At 38.8% G+C, this 21,395-nt stretch overlaps 1 protein-coding gene and 1 long non-coding RNA gene across 32 annotated transcripts in view; one reads left to right on the top strand and one right to left on the bottom strand.

The window, feature by feature from the left end:
* PDE5A (phosphodiesterase 5A) overlaps positions 1 to 21,395 on the bottom strand; it is a 130,222-nt gene that overhangs the window by 16,448 nt on the left and 92,379 nt on the right. For all 3 annotated transcript variants that reach the window (XM_001502305.7, XM_005607870.4, XM_005607869.4), the window contains exons 12-16: positions 19,555 to 19,701; positions 14,898 to 15,023; positions 13,238 to 13,332; positions 5,144 to 5,231; positions 1,223 to 1,323 (exon numbers count right to left, since the gene is read on the bottom strand). In XM_001502305.7, coding sequence (XP_001502355.2) covers positions 1,223 to 1,323; positions 5,144 to 5,231; positions 13,238 to 13,332; positions 14,898 to 15,023; positions 19,555 to 19,701 — 557 coding nt within the window. The remainder of the gene's footprint in view (positions 1 to 1,222; positions 1,324 to 5,143; positions 5,232 to 13,237; positions 13,333 to 14,897; positions 15,024 to 19,554; positions 19,702 to 21,395) is intronic.
* The window catches only part of LOC102150521 (uncharacterized), a 167,709-nt gene that overhangs the window by 61,416 nt on the left and 84,898 nt on the right, over positions 1 to 21,395 (top strand). For 11 of the 29 annotated variants that reach the window (XR_011436235.1, XR_011436236.1, XR_011436239.1 and 8 more), the window contains 4 exons: positions 6,238 to 6,335; positions 15,092 to 15,185; positions 16,143 to 16,371; positions 16,816 to 17,639. This is a non-coding gene — a long non-coding RNA (uncharacterized lncRNA). Of the gene's footprint in view, positions 1 to 4,336; positions 4,460 to 6,237; positions 6,336 to 9,578; positions 11,735 to 13,108; positions 13,380 to 15,091; positions 15,186 to 16,142; positions 16,372 to 16,815; positions 21,070 to 21,395 lie in introns of those variants that run through there. The other 18 variants (XR_011436253.1, XR_011436246.1, XR_011436261.1 and 15 more) reach the window with 7 other exon arrangements.

Raw genomic sequence — 21,395 nt, 5'->3', positions numbered from 1 at the left:
CTCATTCAGTGTACAGTGAATACCTCCTATGTGCCCACATTGTTAACTATCTTGAGAAGTCTTCAGACATGAGTTCTTTTCACAGGGTTTAAAATAAATCTAGTCAGAGACACAAGGCAAACATAAGAAGAATGTATATAACAAAATTGACTGTATGTGATTGAGTACCAAAAATGAAAAGCAGGTTTCATAAGTGTTCAGAGGAGAGACCCATGTGGCCTGGAAAGGTTGCGAAGTCTTTGTGGTTACAGGAATTTTTCAAATTCTTGGTATTTTGGTAATCTTTATTCTGCAATCATTTTGAGTAGACCAAAGTTTATTATATTTTCTTTTACCCTAATTAACTTTAAAGTGCTCTAAAATCTAATGAAGCAGACATTTTTAGATGCAGTTACATTTAGATGTACAACAGTGGATATCTGGTATTTGATTTTATGTCTGTTCTCTTCTCTTAGTTTTTACTTCTTATAAGAGTGGCTAAAATATGGATGTGAATCCCTGTACAGAGGGAGAGAAGCCCAAGGTCCAGGGAAATCGCATGAGTGTGACTGCTTGCCTCCCCTCACTCCCACACATGCAGCAAAGATCTCGGGCCACCTGTGGGAAACTCATGCCTGCCCAAATGCAGCAAAGACTTTTCTCACTTTTAGAAAGGCAGGTTAATTATGCAAATACATGCATACATCACAAATCCCACTCTAATGCATACTTTAATTTTTGAATCAGTAACTTCATTAAAGTTCTACATTAATACTCTTTTTGTGCCAAAATCAAATAAAAAGAAACCAGATTTACTTGTCTGGCACTCAGCTCCTTTTCCTGTTCACCTGCGCTTGGATGACAGTATAAAGGATTGTGAAATGGTCAGAACTTGGAGGAGTGAAGGAAAGGAGGAAAAGCAAATGGCCTTTATAATCTTTAGATTGGACAACCTAGCTTGGCATGACTTTGAGATGGTTATTTGCTTTGTACATAGCTTCAGAGACAAAGTAGTGGATAAACATCAGAAATAACTCTGTATTCTGTAATTTCTTGCATTAAGTCAGTCAAAGGAGTAGTCTTTTCTGGCTTCCTTTAAGAAACTGCTGCATGGTTTGATAAACAGCTTTGCCAGGACATTTGTCCTTATAATCTAAAAATTTCCCACCATGGATTTTCAAAGTCTGAAACAATGTAAACACTTGCAAGACCTGTTTATCTCAGGGTATTTCTTAAAACTTACTTAATGTACAGTGCTAGGTCTGTAGCTAAAATAGCTTGCTTGATTATTTTCAACGTGGTCTTATATTCTTCAATGGAGAGGCCACTGAGAATCTGATTGCCCTTTATAAAAGAAGAAAACCACCATTAGCACTCCACCTGGAAAAGCTGCTGACAAGAACAAAATCTGAAAATACAGTCACATATCTTAAACACATGCCTAGGATTCTGAACTCATGAATACGGAGGACACCTGCTTACTTAGAGTACATACCATAAAATAATGTTTCCCCTGTATGTTCCCACCGCCTTGTCATATAGGAAAAAACAGCTTCATAATGGTACATCTGCCTACAAAGGCATGGTTTTTCCAACTCTTATACTCCTTAGGCCTAAAACCTAATATATTTTTTTCCTTTGGGCAGGTTAATTGCTATAACCCAACACCAAGTGAAACACTGAAAAGTCAAAGCCATATTAATGATGTGAAGAACAGAGTGGTAAAACTTTTAAACAACTGATTATTTAAAAAATCATTTCTCAGGCTAGCCCTGGTGGCCTAGTGGCAAAGTTCAGCACACTCTGCTTTGGCGGCCCAGGTTTGGCTCCTGGGCGTGGACCTATACCACTTTGTTAGTGGCCATGCTGTGCTGGTGGCCCATATACTAAAAAATAGAGGAAGATTGATACAGATGTTAGCTCAGGGCAGAATTTCTTCAGCCAAAAAATAATAATTTCTCTATGGCTTTTGTAATAAATCCAGTAACATTTTTGGTGCAAATTTATATAATTTTAACTTAACCAACATTGAGAACAGTGTGTCTTCCTTAGGAACATGCCAAAATAGATGGGTGGAGGGCATGAGCCAAAGGTGTGCCTACTGGTGGTATAAAGCAAGCATGGGTTGAAACACCTATAAGGAGTATTTAAAAAGTGGAGTATTTAAAAAGTGGCTAATCCATATGCAAATTATTGAAAGTTTTCGCTACATAACCATTTTGTATTTCTTGCCTGTGATTTATAGAATAGCCACTTTAATCTTTCTCTAATCTTGAACTAAGTAAAACGTACCTCGGGTACTCAGAATATACTCAAAACAACATCTGTAAAGGGAATCAGATGTAGTTCCTAAATCTCAGGGCTGAGAAAAAATGCAAAAGCTTAGGAATGGGGTCTGGAGGCAAAGAATTTGTTCTAAGAAAGGGAAACTGCTGAGTGTGGTCAGCTGAAACGAGATCACTGGTTAGAGGATAATTAGACACTGAAATTGTGGCATATATCTAATTAATGAATCTGTGATTACAACCATAAACATTATTTTTAAATATTAAATCATTTTAGATTCTGGGCGAGACAGAAAACTATTCAGAAAATACCTTCTGATAGTTTTATTTATTTTAAGATAAAACCATTTCAAGTGGAAAAGGAAATGTCTTTTGGTGTTATATTTTTACTTTCCCTTCTAAAAGCAGAGGCTTTAAATTCTTGTGTATTGGTGCTTACAAAGACAGAATATACAGATAGGTCTACAACCAGATTCCTTATATGTTAAGTAATAACATATTACATATTAAGTTATGCTATCTAATAACAGAGGTAGCTATGATAGGAATATTGTTAAATATTATGCTTAAAAAAAAGGTTAGCGTATTTTCTTTCTTTAAAATGGAATAGGATATTAAAATGAAAGTTTTAGCTGAAGTGTAAAGATAGCAAATTCCAAGGAAAGTCCAGATGTTTCTGCTATAACTCAACATATACATTCCTGAAAAGTCTCAGTTCTGAGAAACTACACACTAAAAATAACATGGTTTATGAGAAAAACAGTGTTGAGGCAGACCACTATGCAACTTAATAACCAAAGCAAGACCAGATCAAGAACTGGTATATCTGGAGGTGACCTGGAAGCCCAGGCTGGCCAGTCTGGAGGCTGCCTCTGAGGGTAGGAAAGACGCACAAAAACAATCGAGTGGAAATGCTGGTTTGTGGGGGCCCAGGGAGAACGCAGAAGGAACTGGATTCCTGGGACACTGGGCTGGTCTAGGGCGGGCACCTCCCATGAGCCTTAAGCAGTCCAAAGCAAGGGAGCAAGTGCCCATTTTCAATATTCTTACAATAGAAAGGAAAGGGCTGCATGAGCCAAAGCCAAATGGACAGTGTTTTCCTTTTTTGCTGAAGATCAAAAAGATCAACTCCCATAATTCTGGCACCATACTCAAAAGAACTTGTGTATGAGACAGTACAACTTGTACATTATAGAGACATCATTCACCTACTTACCAATCAGACATGAACTAATTCGTACTAAACAATCACATACTATAGCAAAATAGTCTGTACTAGACCATGTGCAGGATTTATACGGAGGCTGCTAAAATTGGTTGTGTAGCTCTTAACCCTTCACCCACACTGAGGTATTTAAGGAGAGGTGAGACTGTGTTCCCCTTCACCTCAAGTAAGGGCATGAAGTCCCTGCGGATGCTTCCTGTAGTTTAGTGGGGTGGGGTGAGCTACAGTGGACCTGTATCTGATTCCCTCAGAAAATCTAAAAGGCAAGACCCAGGCAGCTGGCCACTCTGATGGTGGCAGTGAGGGAGAGGCTGCTGTTATATGGGCCGGCTTGCATTCTCCGAGTTTTAGAGGCTTGGGGTTGATTTAAGTCCTGTCTTGTTCAAGAGGACCACAAAGAAGGCTAAAGAACCTTAGCAGAAAGGATCAGATTTCCAGGAGCTGAGGAAGGAGTCCTGTGATGATGAAGCAGACACAGATGATCACTCGTATCAAGGGAAGATCCAGTGGAAAAGCCCCACGATGAGGGCGCTGAGAGGGACCACGAAATCACCCACAGAAAAGCACTTGGCTCAAACACCTGTGAGTCATGAAGTGGGAGACACTCGTAACATTACCACTCCGGAGAATGTTCTTGCCCCTCCTCTGACCTGTTCTCCCAGTCTGGAGGGGAGGAAACTACTTGGGGCTTTGAGGGGAGAGGAAAGAGTTAGAAGAAACACTATGAAAGAGGCCAGCCAGGAAAGTTAGGGGAGAACCTGAAACTTTAAATCAAGTTCAAAATCTGGACTATTACACAGGACTGGACATTTGGTTTCTAACTTGAAAACTGTATACTGTGTTTTAGGACCTAAAGTAACTAGAGGGCTTCTCCTTACAGTACAGCGACCAGAAAAGTCCTGGGCTCCCTGAGTTTTCTTCTAGGGCTCAAGGATGAATGGCCCCACTGGGCAGATGTAAAGAGATGGAGGTAAACTTGCTTTCAGATTCCATGGCAGGCATTGTGCTTGTTCAACGTTATAGTTACGACTTCATTGTCTTATTATAAAGGTAATAGGTGCATACAATAGATAATGTGAATAATGAACAGACCAAAATAAGAAAATAAAAAGTACTGATAATTTAACTAGACAGAGACAACCATTGTTAATGCTTTGGTGTATATTATCTTATTTTCGTTGACAGAAATATGTCTAGCGTAGCATATCATATGCTTTCTTACATTGATAAATACTCATTTAACCAAGCTGTTGACTAGTTTCATTCCTTAACAAAACAGTTTGTTAATGGTTAGAAGTTTCAATAAAAAGAAGAAAACGTATTTGTCTTGTGAAAGCAAACCTTTGACAAAAAAAAAAAAAAAGCAGAATTAACTGAAAGCCATGAAATACCAGTTGTGTTTGTTTCTAATCTGGAATAGCCAAATAAAGGTGTGTAACCCGATTTCCCTTATCAGGCAACACTGAGACAGTATTGGTTGTCTAGAGAAGTGAGGCTGTGAAGACCTCAAATGTTTTGGCTTTGCCTTCCTTACCCAAAAAGGAATAAAGCATGCTCAAGAATTTATGATGCTGGGAATAAATCCAAAACTTAAAAATAAAACTGAATTTATAAAAGTCTCTTAAAATTCCACAACCATAAATTAGGTACTTACTGGACTGTTAAGAATCATCAGGCACTGGTCAAAATGATGATGCTCCATGATTGAATGGCAGTAGAGCTGAGCAAGTGGGTGTTCACTTCTGAAAAATATTTTGTTGAAGAAAGAAAAAAGTTTAAAAAATTATCAATTTCCCCAACATGTCAGTTTATCAGTTTTTTATTATTATTAGTTAGCTAAAAAAGAGGCTATTTCACAAAATTAAACTAACAATTTTCTCTCCTTTTCCTGAGAAAAGAGTGAGGTAATCTCTGGGAAATATATATAAACAAATTATTTTCAAATACCAGTGTAACTGCCGCCCGTTCAAAGTATGAAAAATTTCATTAGTTTTAATGTTGATTAAAATAGTAGAAGGAATAAAGACAAAGGACTAACTTCTCTAAACATGAAAAAAAAAACCTCTGAAATAGTTGTACCGATAATATTTTTCAATTTCAAAACTGCAGTTAATTTAAAATCTGAAACAAATTTCCATGCTAGCCTTTTATCTGAAACAAGGATGATGGTCAGTGTATTCATGTGTGCCTACATATAAGAAAAGAGTTGACGGAGGTGCAGTTCACTGCGGTGTGAGTGATGAAAGGCAAGGAAAAGGGGGGCATCCCCCAGTGAAGGAGGTCAGTGCACATCCCCCTCTAAAGGAAAGAGGGAGAGAGCTGAGTTAGAACCTCCCCACGTGCCATCCAGGTGACTTCAGTGTGGGACATCCTGGTTGCTCTCTAAACTGAATCAGGGGAAACAGCAGAGATGAGCTGGCTGAGTGGAGAGAAGGGAAGGGATATGACACTCAGTTCATTATATGTAACAGACAGTCACAAATCAAGTTCTAAAGCATGACAAATCTAGTCCTCCACCTCATATTTCTCATGACCCTTCTTCATATGTGAATATAAAGTACAATTTCCACTATTTCTTCTTTTTAAAAAAAAAGTTAAAGTTCCTGAGAATCTCTGTTCGTAAAATTTATAGGACAGGGATTCATGAATTGTAAAGCACCATACAAGTGTTAGATAATACAACTAATTTGTCATTTCTTTATACTTCTATATGAATCCTTATTTTACTTTCCGTTTAATTTGTTGAAGATAAAGAAGCTACCCAAGATGGAAGAAATGTAACACAGGAAAAAATGAGTAGAGTGAGAGAAGCTTAAGGGAAAACAAACAGTAAAATGAAAATAAAGGTAAGAGAATGGGTAATCTCATCTGTTCCTATGGTTAATCTACCACCGACATTGCTGACTCCAAACTGCTATTTTTTGTTGTTGCTCTTGTAACCTTTCCCAAATTAACTTGTCTGCTTGTTTTCTTTGCTCCTTCCATATTTAGTGAGTGGTACTGTGGGTCAGATACTGTGCTTATCAGTGGACAATGAGGTGACATGGGATGGAGTAAAATAAGATTTTAAAAAAAAATTAAATTTGCTGGAATCAAGACTGGAAATGCATGGAGACTATTGGGAGTTAGTTAGGAGACTACTGGGGAACTGTGCCAGTAACTGAGATAAGAGTCTGGATTAGAGTGACGGAATCCCCAGTAAAGAGAAGCAGAGTTATCTCAGAGCTGTTCCAGAGGTAGACTAGAGACTAGGTTGGGAATAGATCCCGATGTTGGGACCTAAAAAGAAGGGGAAAAGTATGAAGGCTAAATTTCTGTCTTGTCATTTACTGACACAGGAAAAAAGGGAGAAGATGACTAGGGATGGGGGATGAAGTGGGGAGATGACTAGGTGAGTGCTGGATCTGTTGATTTTAAGGTCCCTGAGGTACACCCAAGTGGGTATAACTGTCTGAACTCAGGTCTGGGCTGGAGATACCGATTTAGAACACAACATGCAGATGGCAATCCAAGCCATGGGAGTAGATGAGACAATCCAGGCAGACAGAGTAACAGAGGGCCTAGGATAAACAGAATCGATGATCTCCCTTCTGAATCCTGCCTTGTATTCTATATTCTCCATTTTGGCAACAGCATTTTCTCCTCACTCATACTAGATATGCTGAAGTCAACTTCAGCCTAACAATTGCAGCCTTCCTAATTCGCTCCACTTAGAAAAGGAGAAGCTTCTAGAGTATCTGTTATTTTCATTTATATACTTAATTCAGGACATACAGCCAGGTGTTAGCTGTTTATAAGTCTATTACCCTGTTAGGTAAACCTCTTGAGTTTGATCAGATTTGTTTTCCTTAATGATAACAATTGCCATTTACCGAGGGGCTATATAACATTTCAGGTACTGTGTTAAGTAGTTTATATTAATTTTTACAATACTTCTGTATAAGAACACTGCTCACCACATCAAAATCCCGAGCCACACCTCCTACTCCAGCCATTCACATAGCGTCCAGTTTCCTGCACGTTCTAACAGACTTCCTGCAGGTGCCACTTAGAAGGTGCCTTGCCCTGGCCCACGGTGAATACCTTTCACTGCCGCCTTGCAGTTCTCTGACCCCACAGCTGGTGCCCACAGGACTCTCTCTCTGCACTCGTGCTTGTTCAGCCTGCAGTGTGGAGGTAAGGCTTACAGAGGTCACCTGTGACCAATGGGGTATGGGAGCTTATGGATAGCTACCCCCTCCCCTTTTGTCTCTTTGTCTGTTTGCAACTGTTCTGGGTCTCATTTCATAACAGTTCTGAAAGGCACCTAGCAGGACTGAGCACCAGCCGCCTGCATGGTGGACAGCTGGATAACTCATCCCTCTCCTGGCTTTCCCTTCTTCCCTGTTCCACACTCCCAGGCCTGCATTCCTGCTCCCTGGGATCACATGCACAAATAAGCTAGATGCATGCCAGCTTTTGTCTCAGCCTGTGCCTCTAGGGTGACCCAGGCTGAGAGCTCTCTAACACTGGCATTTTAACATTTGTTTTTAGACGACCACAAGTTCAGAGAGATTATCTGTCTTGTTCAAGGTCAATATAAATGGCAGAGCTGGGATTATAACACATCCTCCTCACTGCATCCCACTGGCTCATGACTACAGCACTTTGCACACAGTATCCACTCTCTGACCTAGTTAGAAGCTGGACTAGAAATGCGATTAGGTGGATACAACACAAACATAGTTTAAAACTTCAAACCCACATTACGTTTTTAGACAACAAAGAAAGGAATGTTTCACATTAGAGAAAATTCTTGGCTTGTGAATTAGATGAATGCAAATTATTTGTTTGCCTTTACTTACATTCTAAAGTTACAGATCTATCAATCAATAAAAGGGTGACAAATGCCCCAAAATTCTTGTTTACAAAAAATATTCATGGAAAGCAATGTATTCTATAGCTTGTTGCTTTTTATTCTTTCAGACACAAGGCTATGTTGCCTCTTTATTTGAGGTCCTGTCAGAAGGACCCATTTAAACCACTACTGCTGCAGAATTTTATTTCCACACTGATGTCAGTAAGCAGTGATGGCCTGGCACACTCTCCCTGCATTTGCCTCTTGTCCTGCAGTTTGTTGGTCCATCATGCGAATAGCATTAGGATGCCAGTGCAGAAGTCAGAGCAATATTCTAAAAATATAAAGCTTTAGAAAACAATAGAAAATAAAGGCTCTGTAAGAAAAACAATTCCTGCCACCCCAGTATTCCTTTTCACTGACTATAACAATCATCCCTGATTTTGCTTCTCATCCCATATATATTGCTCTGGGCTCAAATCTCTTTACTCTTTGTAACCCATATCAAGCCTATTTATTTCTTTACTTCACAGTTTCTCTCCAAATCATCACTATTGTCTTCTATCAATCAGGGGTTATTTTCCCTTCCCATTATCTGCAATCACATTCGATGACATATTCAAGCTGATGATTCATTTGACCTTTTGGCCCCATTTCTTTGACCTCCTTGACTCTACTGATTGTCTCTTTTCACATCAACAATAGACACTCCTTTCTTTGTTCCACAGCTTCCAGGTGCCACTAGGCATAGTATCTTTGCTGCTCCCTGATCCACTGTGGGACAAAGCAAGATCTTGAACTCCTAGCTGTCCTTAATAGTACCCCCTGTGAAAACAGCTAAAACCTGTAGAGCGTTTAGTTGTGCCAGGTACTGTTCCAAGCACTTTACATTTACTTATTCTCCTTAATCCTCATAGAAAACTCTATGAGATAGGAACTGTCATTATTCCGTTATACAGAGAAGGAAACACAGGGAAGGAGGTTAAATGACTTGCCCACGGTCACATGGTGAGAGGAGGAGTCAGGATTCACATATGCACCCAGGCATCTGACTCGCATTGGCCCTTAACCATAACCATCACAGCCACTGTGTGGTGGTCTAAGGACTAACTGAACTTGTATATATAAAGTGCTAAAAAGAGTTCCAAATGCCAGAAGATAAGGGCTATATTAAGTGTTAGCTTCTATTATTATTACTATTCTTAGCTACTGACATTAGGACTAACTGAACTTGCACTTTATTCATATTCAGATCTCCAGTCTCTCAAGCCCTTCAGCCTTATGAGGTGATCTCATTCCTGGCTAAAATAGACTCCAGTTTGACCTTCACAAATTGTGATTCCTGTGCTGTCTTTACTGCCCTGTGAAGTCTCTCAGAGCCTGCTGACCCTCTGTTACCACTGTGCCAGTCCGTGACTCCAGCTCACTCCTGCTCCTGTCACACAGCAGAGAAGACCATGGCACAGAATGAGTTCTCCCAGGACAAATATATGTGGTCTGATTGTGGTTACCAGGAAATTTTTATTTCGATTTTACTGAATCTCTAATTTTGGAAAAAAACATCCATTTGATCATTTTAACTCTTCTAACTACCATCCTATTTATTTTCTCCTCATTGCCAAACTCCTCTACCCTCCATCCTTTTCATCCCTCCCAAAGCACGCACACACATGCACACATGCCCCCCAGTTCCTTCCTTTTCATCAATGGCACCATCATTGTTCCACCTTCTGGGACTGGGAGTCATGATTTTTCCCCCCTTCATGTATATAACTAACTGTCCAATATTAAATTACAAAAAAGTTTCTCTCTCCTTTAGTCTCTTCCTCTCTCTCTAACCAATATGTGATTTTCACCATATACCTAACTTGTTGTAACAGCTTTCTAGCTAAACTCTGTGGTTCTAATAATTACCCATTTACCTTGTACCTTATTTTCAGACTTTCTTCCTAAACAATGTCTTTATTACCCACTGCAACGGCTCCTTGTGTTTTTGCTATATCAAATCTAAAATGTACTTAGTTTTGTAGCTCTCCCTCAAAAGGGTCCTATAACTCCTCTTTGTTCATCCTCTGACTTTTCATTCCTAGTCAGTGAGCCTTCTGACTCTAGTCAGGCTAGCCATCATCACTGTTCCATGAAAATGCCTGCCTAATGGTGCTTCTAGAATATCTTCATCCTTTCTCCTCTCCAAATCCTACCCACTTTTAAGACCCAGTTTAAGTCTTATTCCTCCATTAACAGTGGAGGTAGACTACTAGTCTTGACCAATCTCCTTCTCTGCTGAACACTTACAACCCACGTTATCAGACAACTCAGGACTTGCTAGATGCCTTCTTGCATTGATCCACATTGCTTCATGAGACTATGAAAATTCCCTAATAACAGGAACCACATTTTATACTTTTATAGTTCTCTTTCCGCCTAGCAAAGCACCAGGCCGTAGTAATTGCTCATTATCCATCTGCCTAAAATGTAGGATAATTTCACTATTTTTTTTATAAAACACCAAACCTGGAGCTAACTAAATAAATGCATCTATGACAGTCTTCTTATACTGACTGCAGGCCAAATGCAGAAAATTTCTCTACATAAACCAAGTGTTACAACTGTGCTTTCTCTAGCGGATGTCTGTACTTCAGCCATTTTGTTTCTCTTACTGTGTATTTTTAAAATAATAATTCAATATCTATCTGAAATCATTCTTTCCTTTATCCACCCATGTGGGAGAAGGAAGCATAATAGTGAACTCTTCCCCCAAATATTCCACTGGCATATTTGCAGTGAATGGCAGTCTTCCTAGTCAAGGAAGGAATCAAAGAACCAATAAGGAATCAAAATAATGAATCAAATAATGAATCAAAACACAGTTTCCTTTACAAGGAATATCTTACTTCAAATTAATTTCCTGAAAAGATGTTCAAGAAGAACAAATGACAGAAGTAGTTCATTTCTAACTTTGCTCCCACATGACAGCCCTTTCTCTTTTTGATATATTACTTTTATTTCTGTGCCTTCTTGTATTGTTTTGGTCTTCTTCATATAGTGTTTGAATACCTGATGAGGTCTGGACACAGTACACCTTTGTAGAAGTTAGTTCTTTATATGGGAATGTTTTGGTACTTTTATTCTTCTAAGAGTCCCTGGTTAAGAAAATCCTACTTGAGGTATCACTCACTTACCACTAAAACATCCCCAGAAAATTCTTGGCTTCTTCTACTCAAACCACAGGGATGTAGGAAGAAATAAAAATGTCTGAAACTCCTTTAATTTTTTTTTTTTAAGTTATTATTACTTGGTGGAAGTCTGCTTTGTGGTGTGTTTGTGAAAGCAAGATTCTGTAGTCTGACTTTTTCCCAGGACTTTTTTTTTGAAGAGAAGATGACGTTTCTCCAGATGTTTTTCCGGGTAATTATTTTTAAATAAACAAAGGAAAAAATAGCTGTGTTTTTTTTCACTCTAAAGCAGGGCAACATGGCATCTGAGAGCAATCCTGACACTAATTATCCGTATATACTAATAATATCATGTTCAGTTCTGAGGTAGGGAGGGAACACAGCACTGCTGGCTCTGATCTTCAGGCTATGCTCGTCTCTGCACTATACATCTTTTCATGTCCTTGTTCCCTTTCATAATCACTACTGTGTCGATGTGAGGCTCAGGATCACAAGCACATGACAGAGCACAGGAGACAAAGGACATGTCACCCAGTCAGTTCTCCAAAACCTTAGATTTTAAAGAGGAAGCAGCCAGTCGCTGACACTCAGGCAAGAGCTTGCTATCTTTTCCCATCATAGGTCAGCAGAGGACATGGTTGCTACATCACTACAATTCTTCTTACATGAAGTTTTCCCTTTATTTAGATAAAGGGAATGTGATTAGAGCGCTTCCTGAAATTCCCTCAAGATATCAGACATCTGGAATTTTCTTAAGAGATCTATCCATTAGTTTAATCACTTACATACTTAAAAAATGCTCAGTAGGAAGAGATTTTGCCATTAAAACTTAGGCTTTTCAACTAAGTTACTGCAAGAAAATAAAAATGTCACAGTGGCTCAAAAATCTATGAAAAGTGATGTCATCTTTATCATCTCATTTGTTATTGCAAACATCACTTAAGTATGATCTGTAAGGGAGCCTGAAACACTTGTCTGAAGAGATAGTATCTTAGTCTCAAAGTCAACCAAAAAGCGGGCTTCCAGTGACAATGGGACTATCACTAGCATCTGCTGCTAAGCTTTATTTCACATTCATGTACCAGATGTACCAGACATTCCACCTGCTATTGATGTGTGTTATCTTTTAAAACTTACATCAACCCTATGAGGTAGGTGTGCTATTATCTCTGTTTTATAAATCAGGAAATTGAGGTATTGAGAGATGGGCTCCCTTGCCCAAGGTCACACAGGAACCATGCAGCAGTGGTAGGATTTCAATCCAGGTCTGACTGCAGAGCCCAGGCCCTCCACACTGCTCCACTGCCATCTCTAAGACCAGAGCCTCCTTCCAGTGAGCACTGACTAGGTACCTCGGATTGAGCTCAGCACTTTTCAAATATAATCTTTTCTATTCCAGGGTGAAATTCTACCTTTTCTGAACTAGTCTTAATAGTTTTCCAATGAAGCTCTTAAGCTGAGTGTACATAAACTAAAGCAAAACTCTTGGTAATTATCAATGAAATAAGATGCTCAACACAAATATTTTTTCAACTTCAGACGAGAAACATTATCAACACAATACTTGACTTGCATTATTTTTTCCATTTCCCTTAAATAAAACCAGAGACCGCTATGGGACCTTGACCAATTGAAATTCTGTACCATCAAATTTTGCTGTGGCTTTTACTTTAAAAAAGACAGCCCTACAATTTAAAAGCAACATTTTCTTCTCTGGCTGGGGAAAAGGGCTTACCGCTGTATATAAGAGTTATTCACCCCACGGTGATCCAGATCGTGGCTCAGTGCGGCAATCAGCAACGCAAGTATCTCCAGGTCAGTCAGCTTGTTCTGCATGATCAAAGGCATTGGAGGAAAGAAACAGAAAGGACAATTAGGTAAAGCGCATTATACTACCTCTTTTCACTAATCACGTATTTTCTTTCTCACTGCTATGTATATGTACTTCTGTATAGTCACAAAGGACTCATCCTAGAATCCCTGATCTGCAGGAAATCAGTTGTCCTTTGTCTTCAGAATGGGATTATCACAGATGTCACTTAGCAACAGAAAAAGCTGAAATGCCTCAAACAATCAATAATCTATCCATCTATAGTAAATACCATTAATTCTTAATTATTTACATATATGTGGAATAATCAAAATAAACTTAAAGTAATTGTTTTCTCTCTGCCTTTTAGTTCCCTGCTGATTCTGCTGCCTTAACTCTCTGCTCTCAGTTGCTGTGTTCTTAGGGCACAGAGATAAAGTGAATATTAAGCAAAACAACAGAAAAAAAGCAAATTAGGAATGAAAATTTGGCTTCTAAAAATTGATCAATATATGCCAAAGCCACAGATAGGTTATTTTTTAATATCTGCCATTTGTATTATCTATACTACTGTTCTCCTTCATTAGTAAGAAAACACGGGTTGAAATTATTATCAGCTCTATTCTGGAACTCTCAACACTCTAGATAGTATGTTTATAACATACACAAAAATCATCATTTTGCTATTCTTCACAAAAAGCAAGGATTGTCTTCAGAGGTATAATCCTTATGACCTTTCCATCCCCAAATAAGTTTACCCTATTTCTTATGAATGTTTGCTATGGCAGGAAAATACTACTATGATATTTCATATGGCTTCTTGGACAGCAATCACTTCTCTTAGCTCTAGCCAGTTAAAATGTGCACCCTATGAAAGTAGAGACAGAGAATAACATTTTTAGAATTTATTACAAAGAAAAGAGCATGGAAGCTCTGAATTAAAAACAGTTATATGATGGATGCCTGGAATCACTTACCTAGAATAACTAGTCGATTCCCACTGAAGTTAGAATCTAAGGACAGAGATATGGATAAAATTTGGCCTGGAAAGGAATGAATTACTTGAACGTTTTCTGCATTGATCTTCCTTATAAACAGTCTCGGTCAATGTATATGAAACCAAAACCCTTTCGGTGAAATAGTACTTATAAAATTAACTGAGTGCTCCAGAGAAAATGTGATAGAGAACCCTGGACTTATCTATGAAGCCAAGTTCAGGACTTGAGTGGTTTCTGAGGAATTCTACTATGGAGCAGGCCGAATGTGAACATGAGAAATTTACTACTTATACTGTGGAGTTTTCCTCTGAAGGAAGTATTTATTTGCTCAAAGACTAAGTTAAACATGTAGTTCTTTTAAAGATTTTTAAAAATATGCCATATATATTATATATGAAAGAAAATTAGTAACTATTTTGCCATACTTATCTTCTTTAATTAACAAAATGTAATTTATCTTGTAAGTAGCAATAAATATTATTCTCAATCATCATTAGTGCACATTAAAAAAACTTGAAAGAACATGCTGTAAATTATACTACTAAAGCAACAAAATGTCTTAATGTATTAATGGCTCTAAAAAATACCTGAATTTTGCCTGCCTTTAGAGCAGCAAACATGCACTGGGCCGTATTAAAGGCATGCCTCCAATTATGGTAGGCAACGTTCTTCCGGTAATTCTTCTTAACACTCAAAATCCATCTGCAAAGAACCTTTAGGAGATAAAGCGTAAGTAGAAACAATAATTGCTAACGTTCATCCCACATTTCCTATGTTCCAGGCACCGGACAAAGTATTTACATCCAACCCTTATGACCCTGAGGGAGGCACTACTATTTGGATCATTTTACAGATGAGGAAACTGACATTCAGAGGTAATTTGCCCAAGGTTGAGTTGCTCATTAAGGGTGGGGCCAGATTCAAACTTGAGCAGTCTGTCTCAAGAGCCCACCATGTTAACCCCCACAGTAACTAAATTAGATGTAAAATGCAAGAAAGCACTAAGAAAGGTATTTTTGGCATAGGTAAGGCACTGACGGGCTTTTTAAAAGATATTATATGCATGTGTCATCAATTAGGAGAGACAGCTAGTCACATACGTGTGAATTCACTTACAGAGAGCCATGCAATCAGCCACTCAAAAGTTCTTCTCAGGCTGCCATCTGTATGTCTGTGAAGGTATTTAGTGCAAGGCTCTGGGGGTGAACTGGGGGCAGGAATGTCACCCATGTCCAAGGACAAACTGGAGCTCCAAGTCCTGATGCAATCATTAGATCTTTGTCCCTTTTAAACTATGCTTAAATATTCAGGCAGAGTTACTGCTTGGTTACCAAGAAGTAATTTTTAAAAATAATATATGCAAAATAAAGCCCTAGCGTCCATATGAAAAAAAATTATTTTAAAAGATGGGAAAAAAAATTATAGACTATTCGGAAAATCTCACAAGCTGGGTTTAATTCAGCTTCTAAGTGGTGAAGTCAGTAAAATCCCCAGGGACTCATGGGCCCTAAGCATGGTTATTTTGTGTTTGTGTTAGCATCAGAGCCTGCCTCTCTTCAATTTTGAATGATTTACTATACTTTTGGGGATCTGTAAAAATAAATATGTGCTTTTCCCTACGTATATCACTGGAGACATTTCAAACACAAAGGACATTGCCCCGGGGAGTGAAGAAAGTACCAGGGAAAAGAATGTTGCTCTAGCAATGAACACCACAGCATGACTGGCTGCAGAAGTAGGCCAAAAACGAGGTTTCTTCATTGTTGGTAGAAATTGCTTATAGAGGATTTGGTAGGAAATTAGTGCTTTCATAGCCTCCCTTTTCTTTTCAGGCCTTTTTGTTCCTGTTTTATCACACAGTTCACAGGGAATTCTGATAACAAAGAACCCCAAGGTCCCCAAGCTACTTCACCTCCAAGTCACCGTCTTTTCTAGAGGATTTCAGTGTGCCTAAGACTGACGTGTGGTAATCCCAATACAGTGCAGCTTCTTTCACCATGACCATTTCTGAACAAAGTCAGTCAGGAAGGTGACAGAGTCATTGTATTAGGAGAATCTTAGGTAAGAGCCATAAACTTTCTTTGAAATGCTTAGAAACTGTGCAGTAAAGTGTTGTAGAAAATTACTGGTGATTAATTAAAGAATCAAGGAAAATAAGCAGGAAAACCCAGAAGTTTAACCTATGGGCATTTCTTTTTACTAATCATAAATCTGTAGATATAATTAATAATTAAATATGCACATATCATATAATGTGAAATAATGACCCAAATGACTCTGAAGCATAATTCCAGATGGACTATTCTATTAAGCTTCTTTTAAGATGGGCCTGATAGAATTGGGTAACAGTGGATACAGTAGTTAGCAACTAGATTTAAGTACAGTTTGAGATTCTATTATCAGGATGTTCTTAACAGCATTTAGGGAAATTATGGTCAGATCTGCTAAGTGGTTGGTGGATATGCCTGGCATGTTCAAATCTATAATACGGTCTTTTTTGTACAGGGCTATTGAATCATTATGTACAGTTTGGATGACTCTAGGGAGCATGCTCAATGTGCTGCATCAGTCTCCAACAATTACGAAAGCTTGCTAAGTCCTGAGTGGCATACGCAAGGTGCTGTGGGAGAAAGGGAAGAAACAAAACACAGCTCAGCTCCTGCCTTCAAGAGTCTCAATCACTAGTGAAAATATCAAAGTGCACAGAAAAAGGAAATAAATATATCAACATAAAATTGAGAACACGAATTTATAAACTGTCAACAGCATTCCAAGTAGCATGAAGTCAATCCTAGGATTCTCCCAGGAACAGAGACTTTTGAGTCAGGCTCTGAGGAAGAGAGAACTATGTTGTGGCATAAAATGAAGCAGACTTGGAAGTGGAGCAGCCCATTTAGGGGAGGAATGACACGTAATAAATAGAAGGTAAAAATCAGCACAGCACATGCAGATTGGTTCGAGGAGAGTCAAGACTCTTATTTCAGAGATCAGCAAGAGCAATGGTTGCGATGGTCATAGGAAGCCAAGCAGAGACGTGAAGATTTGACATGTTTTGTGGAGGAAATACTCTGTCAGGGCAGCTTCATGATGCTACTATCCTCTCTAGCACTGACATTTTAACGTTAGCATCCTAAAATTATAGGGCAAATAATATCTGAAAAAACAAAACAGAATTGAGGCACTAAGGCAGGAAGGCCAAGCAGAAGGACTGCAATGTTCAAGTTGATGTTGGCCGAAATTAGAACAGTGATTATTTAAACAGAAAAGGAGAGAAGATGAATGAGACAGTGAGGAGAAATATCTGCCCAATGGAAAAAATTCAAGAAAAGGTAAGAATAAACATTGCTAAGGAAATTCTGAGTGACTATCTTCATATCCAACACTCAAATGCTATCTAAAAATAAAAGTTTTTAAGAAATAAATCAACTTAGAAGAATTTCATAAATAGGTACAAGGACCACATTCCTTTGTTCTGGCCAGGCCCTTTCAACAGAATCATTACTAATTTAAAGTATGGGAGATTTCAGGAATGGAAAGGGATTTGAGATGCTATCTTAGTTTATAAGGTCCTAGAACAAGCAAGAAGCAGAAATGAGATTCACATTTAGAACTTATGGCTCTAAATGAGGTCTTCATTCCATTAATAGAAAAGGCTTTTAAAAATGGGCCCTACAACCTACAATAGAGAAATTTGATGGGGTGATATAACTATAGTCAAATTTGGCCTAAGGAAAGGATAACTGACATGCAGTCCACACCTGTATTAAACAAAATATACAAGTGTATACACATACACATGCATACAAAGAGACACTCACATAGACGCATGGGTAGTTCTCACAGGATGCCCACAGGGAAAGTCATACCATGATCCCCAATTAACAGATTACCACACTGAGAATGAGGGATTAATTGCCCAAGAAAAAAAAAGCTAATCACTAGTAGACCGTGACTACAGAATCCATGAGCTTTCTAGTCTATCGTGCTGTCTCAATTTCTGCATTTGTAAAACAGGGACTAAAATAACCAATAACGTTTCTGGAGAACTTCTCGAAATAATTAAATGACTGATATCGCTTAATCAACACACTGTAATAGGAGTGAAGTCTTCTTAGAGAAGAGTCTACAGACAGTTGTTCTTTGTTTTCACCCAAGAATAATATAAACTTTGGTTAAATTCAAGAAAGAACTAGATTTGGGCCCCCCTAATACCATAAATGACACTGTATTGACCTTAGCTGTATTAGCCCTTAGTTTTTATTCCTGTGAGGCCTCTGAGAGCAGGGACAACTCATCCTGAAATGTGTACCTAGCACAGTGCTGGGTACACTGTGTATGTTAATACATTTTCATTTTATGAATTATTGGATTGGTAAATAGTGGAAGCCTTCAAGGTGTTTAAATTTCCAAATAGGAAATCTGTACAAGGAGACTAGACATTCAACTGACCAGAAAAAAATAAGTTTAACGGCAAATTACTGATTTTTTTTCAAGCAGCCCTTTCTATTCTCCCTTATTCTTTGATGGTATACACATAGCCGTTATGAAACAAAATAGAATTCCCTGATATCTCCACACTAGTATTAGAAGATGTTTAGTTAAGTCTTGCTTTTTTCTGGGAGGCGAATAAGGCAATCCACAGGGGTTAAAATCAGTTTTCATCTTCATCCCATGTGGGTGACCCCGTTCGGACCAAGAGCTTGGCCTCACATCAAGCCCCTTTACGCCCTCATTTCCAAAGGAGTTTGCTCCGTTTTGGTCCTTCCCTCTACTGTGTTATTATGACCTTTGCAATCAGATCATGTTACTTCCCTCCTTAAAATTCCTCAGTGACTCACACTTGTTTTCAGGATAAAATCCAAATCCCGCTGCCTAGCTTACAAGGTTATATGTGATGTGCTTCTTACCTTCCTCTCCAGTTGCCACTCTCACCCTCACAACCAGGGCTTCACGCCCGCACCCCTATCTTTCTGTCATCCTGCCTTTGAGCATCCCACTCGCTGTGGGAATACTCTCCCTCTCTTCAACCTGGTGCTTGATACCTGGTAGGAACCCAATAAATGTCTTTTTAATGGTTGATAACTTTCCTTTAAAAATCTCGGTATGCATTCAGTGACAGTATATTAATCACTAAAACTTAAAAATCTATTCCATACTAGCATACAAAACTAATTCTCTCTCTTACACACACACACACACACACACACACACACTCTTTTCCAAAGGACATCACTGCATTCCTACCTCATGTTTCATCTGGAAGTTCTGCACAAGGTTGAGGTCAGTGAACATCCGAATTGTGCACAGTGCCGTTTCCAGGTCAGACAGCTCAAAGTCACTGAAGCTGAAGTCAGTAATTTTAAGGGTCTGGGCAGATGGTACCACAGCAGCCTTAGGTCAAGGGAGAAGAAAATGAAATAAAGCTGTTAATTAAAGCAGCAGAGATTCAGTAAGTTTTCTCGCTTTGCTACAGGGAAATAGCACACTGTGTTTATTTTTTCTTTTTAATGCAATACACTAGAAATTTTCTCATATAGGAGCTGCTCCCATTTTGTTTTTAACTGAGCCACATGGGGATAACTAATATGGTTCCAGGTAGACAGGTGGAGTGTGGGTGGCTGCCCTGAGATTGTACCTAGAACAGTGAGAAGAACTAAGGACTCCAGTGATCTGGCCACTTTATCCCTTCCCAGTCTTACTCATTCAACAGATATTTACTGAATAATTTTTCTGGACCAGTCCCAGTACTAGCTGAGATTCAAGTGGTGAGCAGGATGATAATGTTCTAAGCATTTTACATTTAATTCTTAGGACAACCTTATGAAGTGAATATTCTAGCTCCACTTTTCAGGTACAGAAACTTAAGCACAAAGAGGTTACTTTCTTCACCCATGGCAGCTCAGCTAGTTAAGGAATGGAGCCCGGCTTCCAATCCAGGCAGACTCTCCTGCTCTCAGATTTGATACAATCTACTCTAGAAACTAGCAGCAGGTGCTTCATGCAAGCCTGATCCTAAGAACCACCGATGATGCCTATTAAAATCCTCAGTGATTCTGATTTAGAATGTCTAGGATGGGAAGCCAGTTTGGTTTTTTGCAGGGGGATCTGTTTTTTTTTTTCATTTTTTTTTTGGCAGAGGAATAACATCTGTTGCCAATCCTCCTCTTTTTTTGCTTGAGTAAGGTTAGCCCTAAGCTAACATCTGTGCCAATTTCTTCCACTTTATATGTGGATCACCAGCACAGCATGGCTGACGAGTGTTGAAGGTCTGTACCCAGGATCTGAACCTGCTAACCTTGGCCGCCAAAGTGGAGGGCACTGAATTTAACTCCCACAGCACAGGACCGGCCCGGGATCTGTTTTTTGATTAACATCCTTGGCTTTGATTTGATAATCATTTAATGGTAGTAAACACCTACATTTCTTCAAACATACCTTTCTCTTTTTCATCAATGTTCCTTTGTACTTTCTGCTTCTCCTGTAAAGCGCCTACACTCTTTAACTGATGGACTCCTTTAAGACACAGTTCCCATTCCAAAGAAGGCTTAAATGCCCTCCAGAGCTGACCCCACCCTGGGAATACCTGTTTAATTACACAAAATTCACTATAATGTAATTTCCTGTTTATCTGTTTCTTACACTGGGATCTACAGGCAGGGCTGTGTCTTTACCCATCTTTGTATCCACTGTGACTATTGATGAATAGAGTTTTGATATTTGTTAATATGAATATTTATTAAATAAATGAGAAGAAACAAATCTCATTCCCTTCACTTATTTTGAGTCAATAAGTTCTTGGTTTAAGGTCCCAAAACCTCCTAGGAGGATGAAGTCTGTTAACCTGAGCTAGAAAACTAGCAGACCTGGCAAGTATATTCCAGTCTGTTTTATTTGGTACTGAATGTTTTTAAAATTCACCAAATGTGTTATACTGTTTAAGAATTGGGAGACTTTAACAAGGGGAAAAAAAAGATTTCTGGCTTCTCCTGAAAAGTCAGGCCACACTGAGCCCCAATTTCCACGAAGAAACACCAGCTAGAGCCAAGGCGTCTGGCCCGCAGGTAAGCAGAGCTGTCAAGCTTCTC

Source organism: Equus caballus, chromosome 2, assembly GCF_041296265.1.
Source record: "Equus caballus isolate H_3958 breed thoroughbred chromosome 2, TB-T2T, whole genome shotgun sequence".
In the NCBI taxonomy this organism is placed as follows: Eukaryota; Metazoa; Chordata; class Mammalia; order Perissodactyla; family Equidae; genus Equus; species Equus caballus.
Note: the sequence above shows the minus strand (reverse complement) of the source record. Positions and strands in the feature narration are given on the sequence as shown.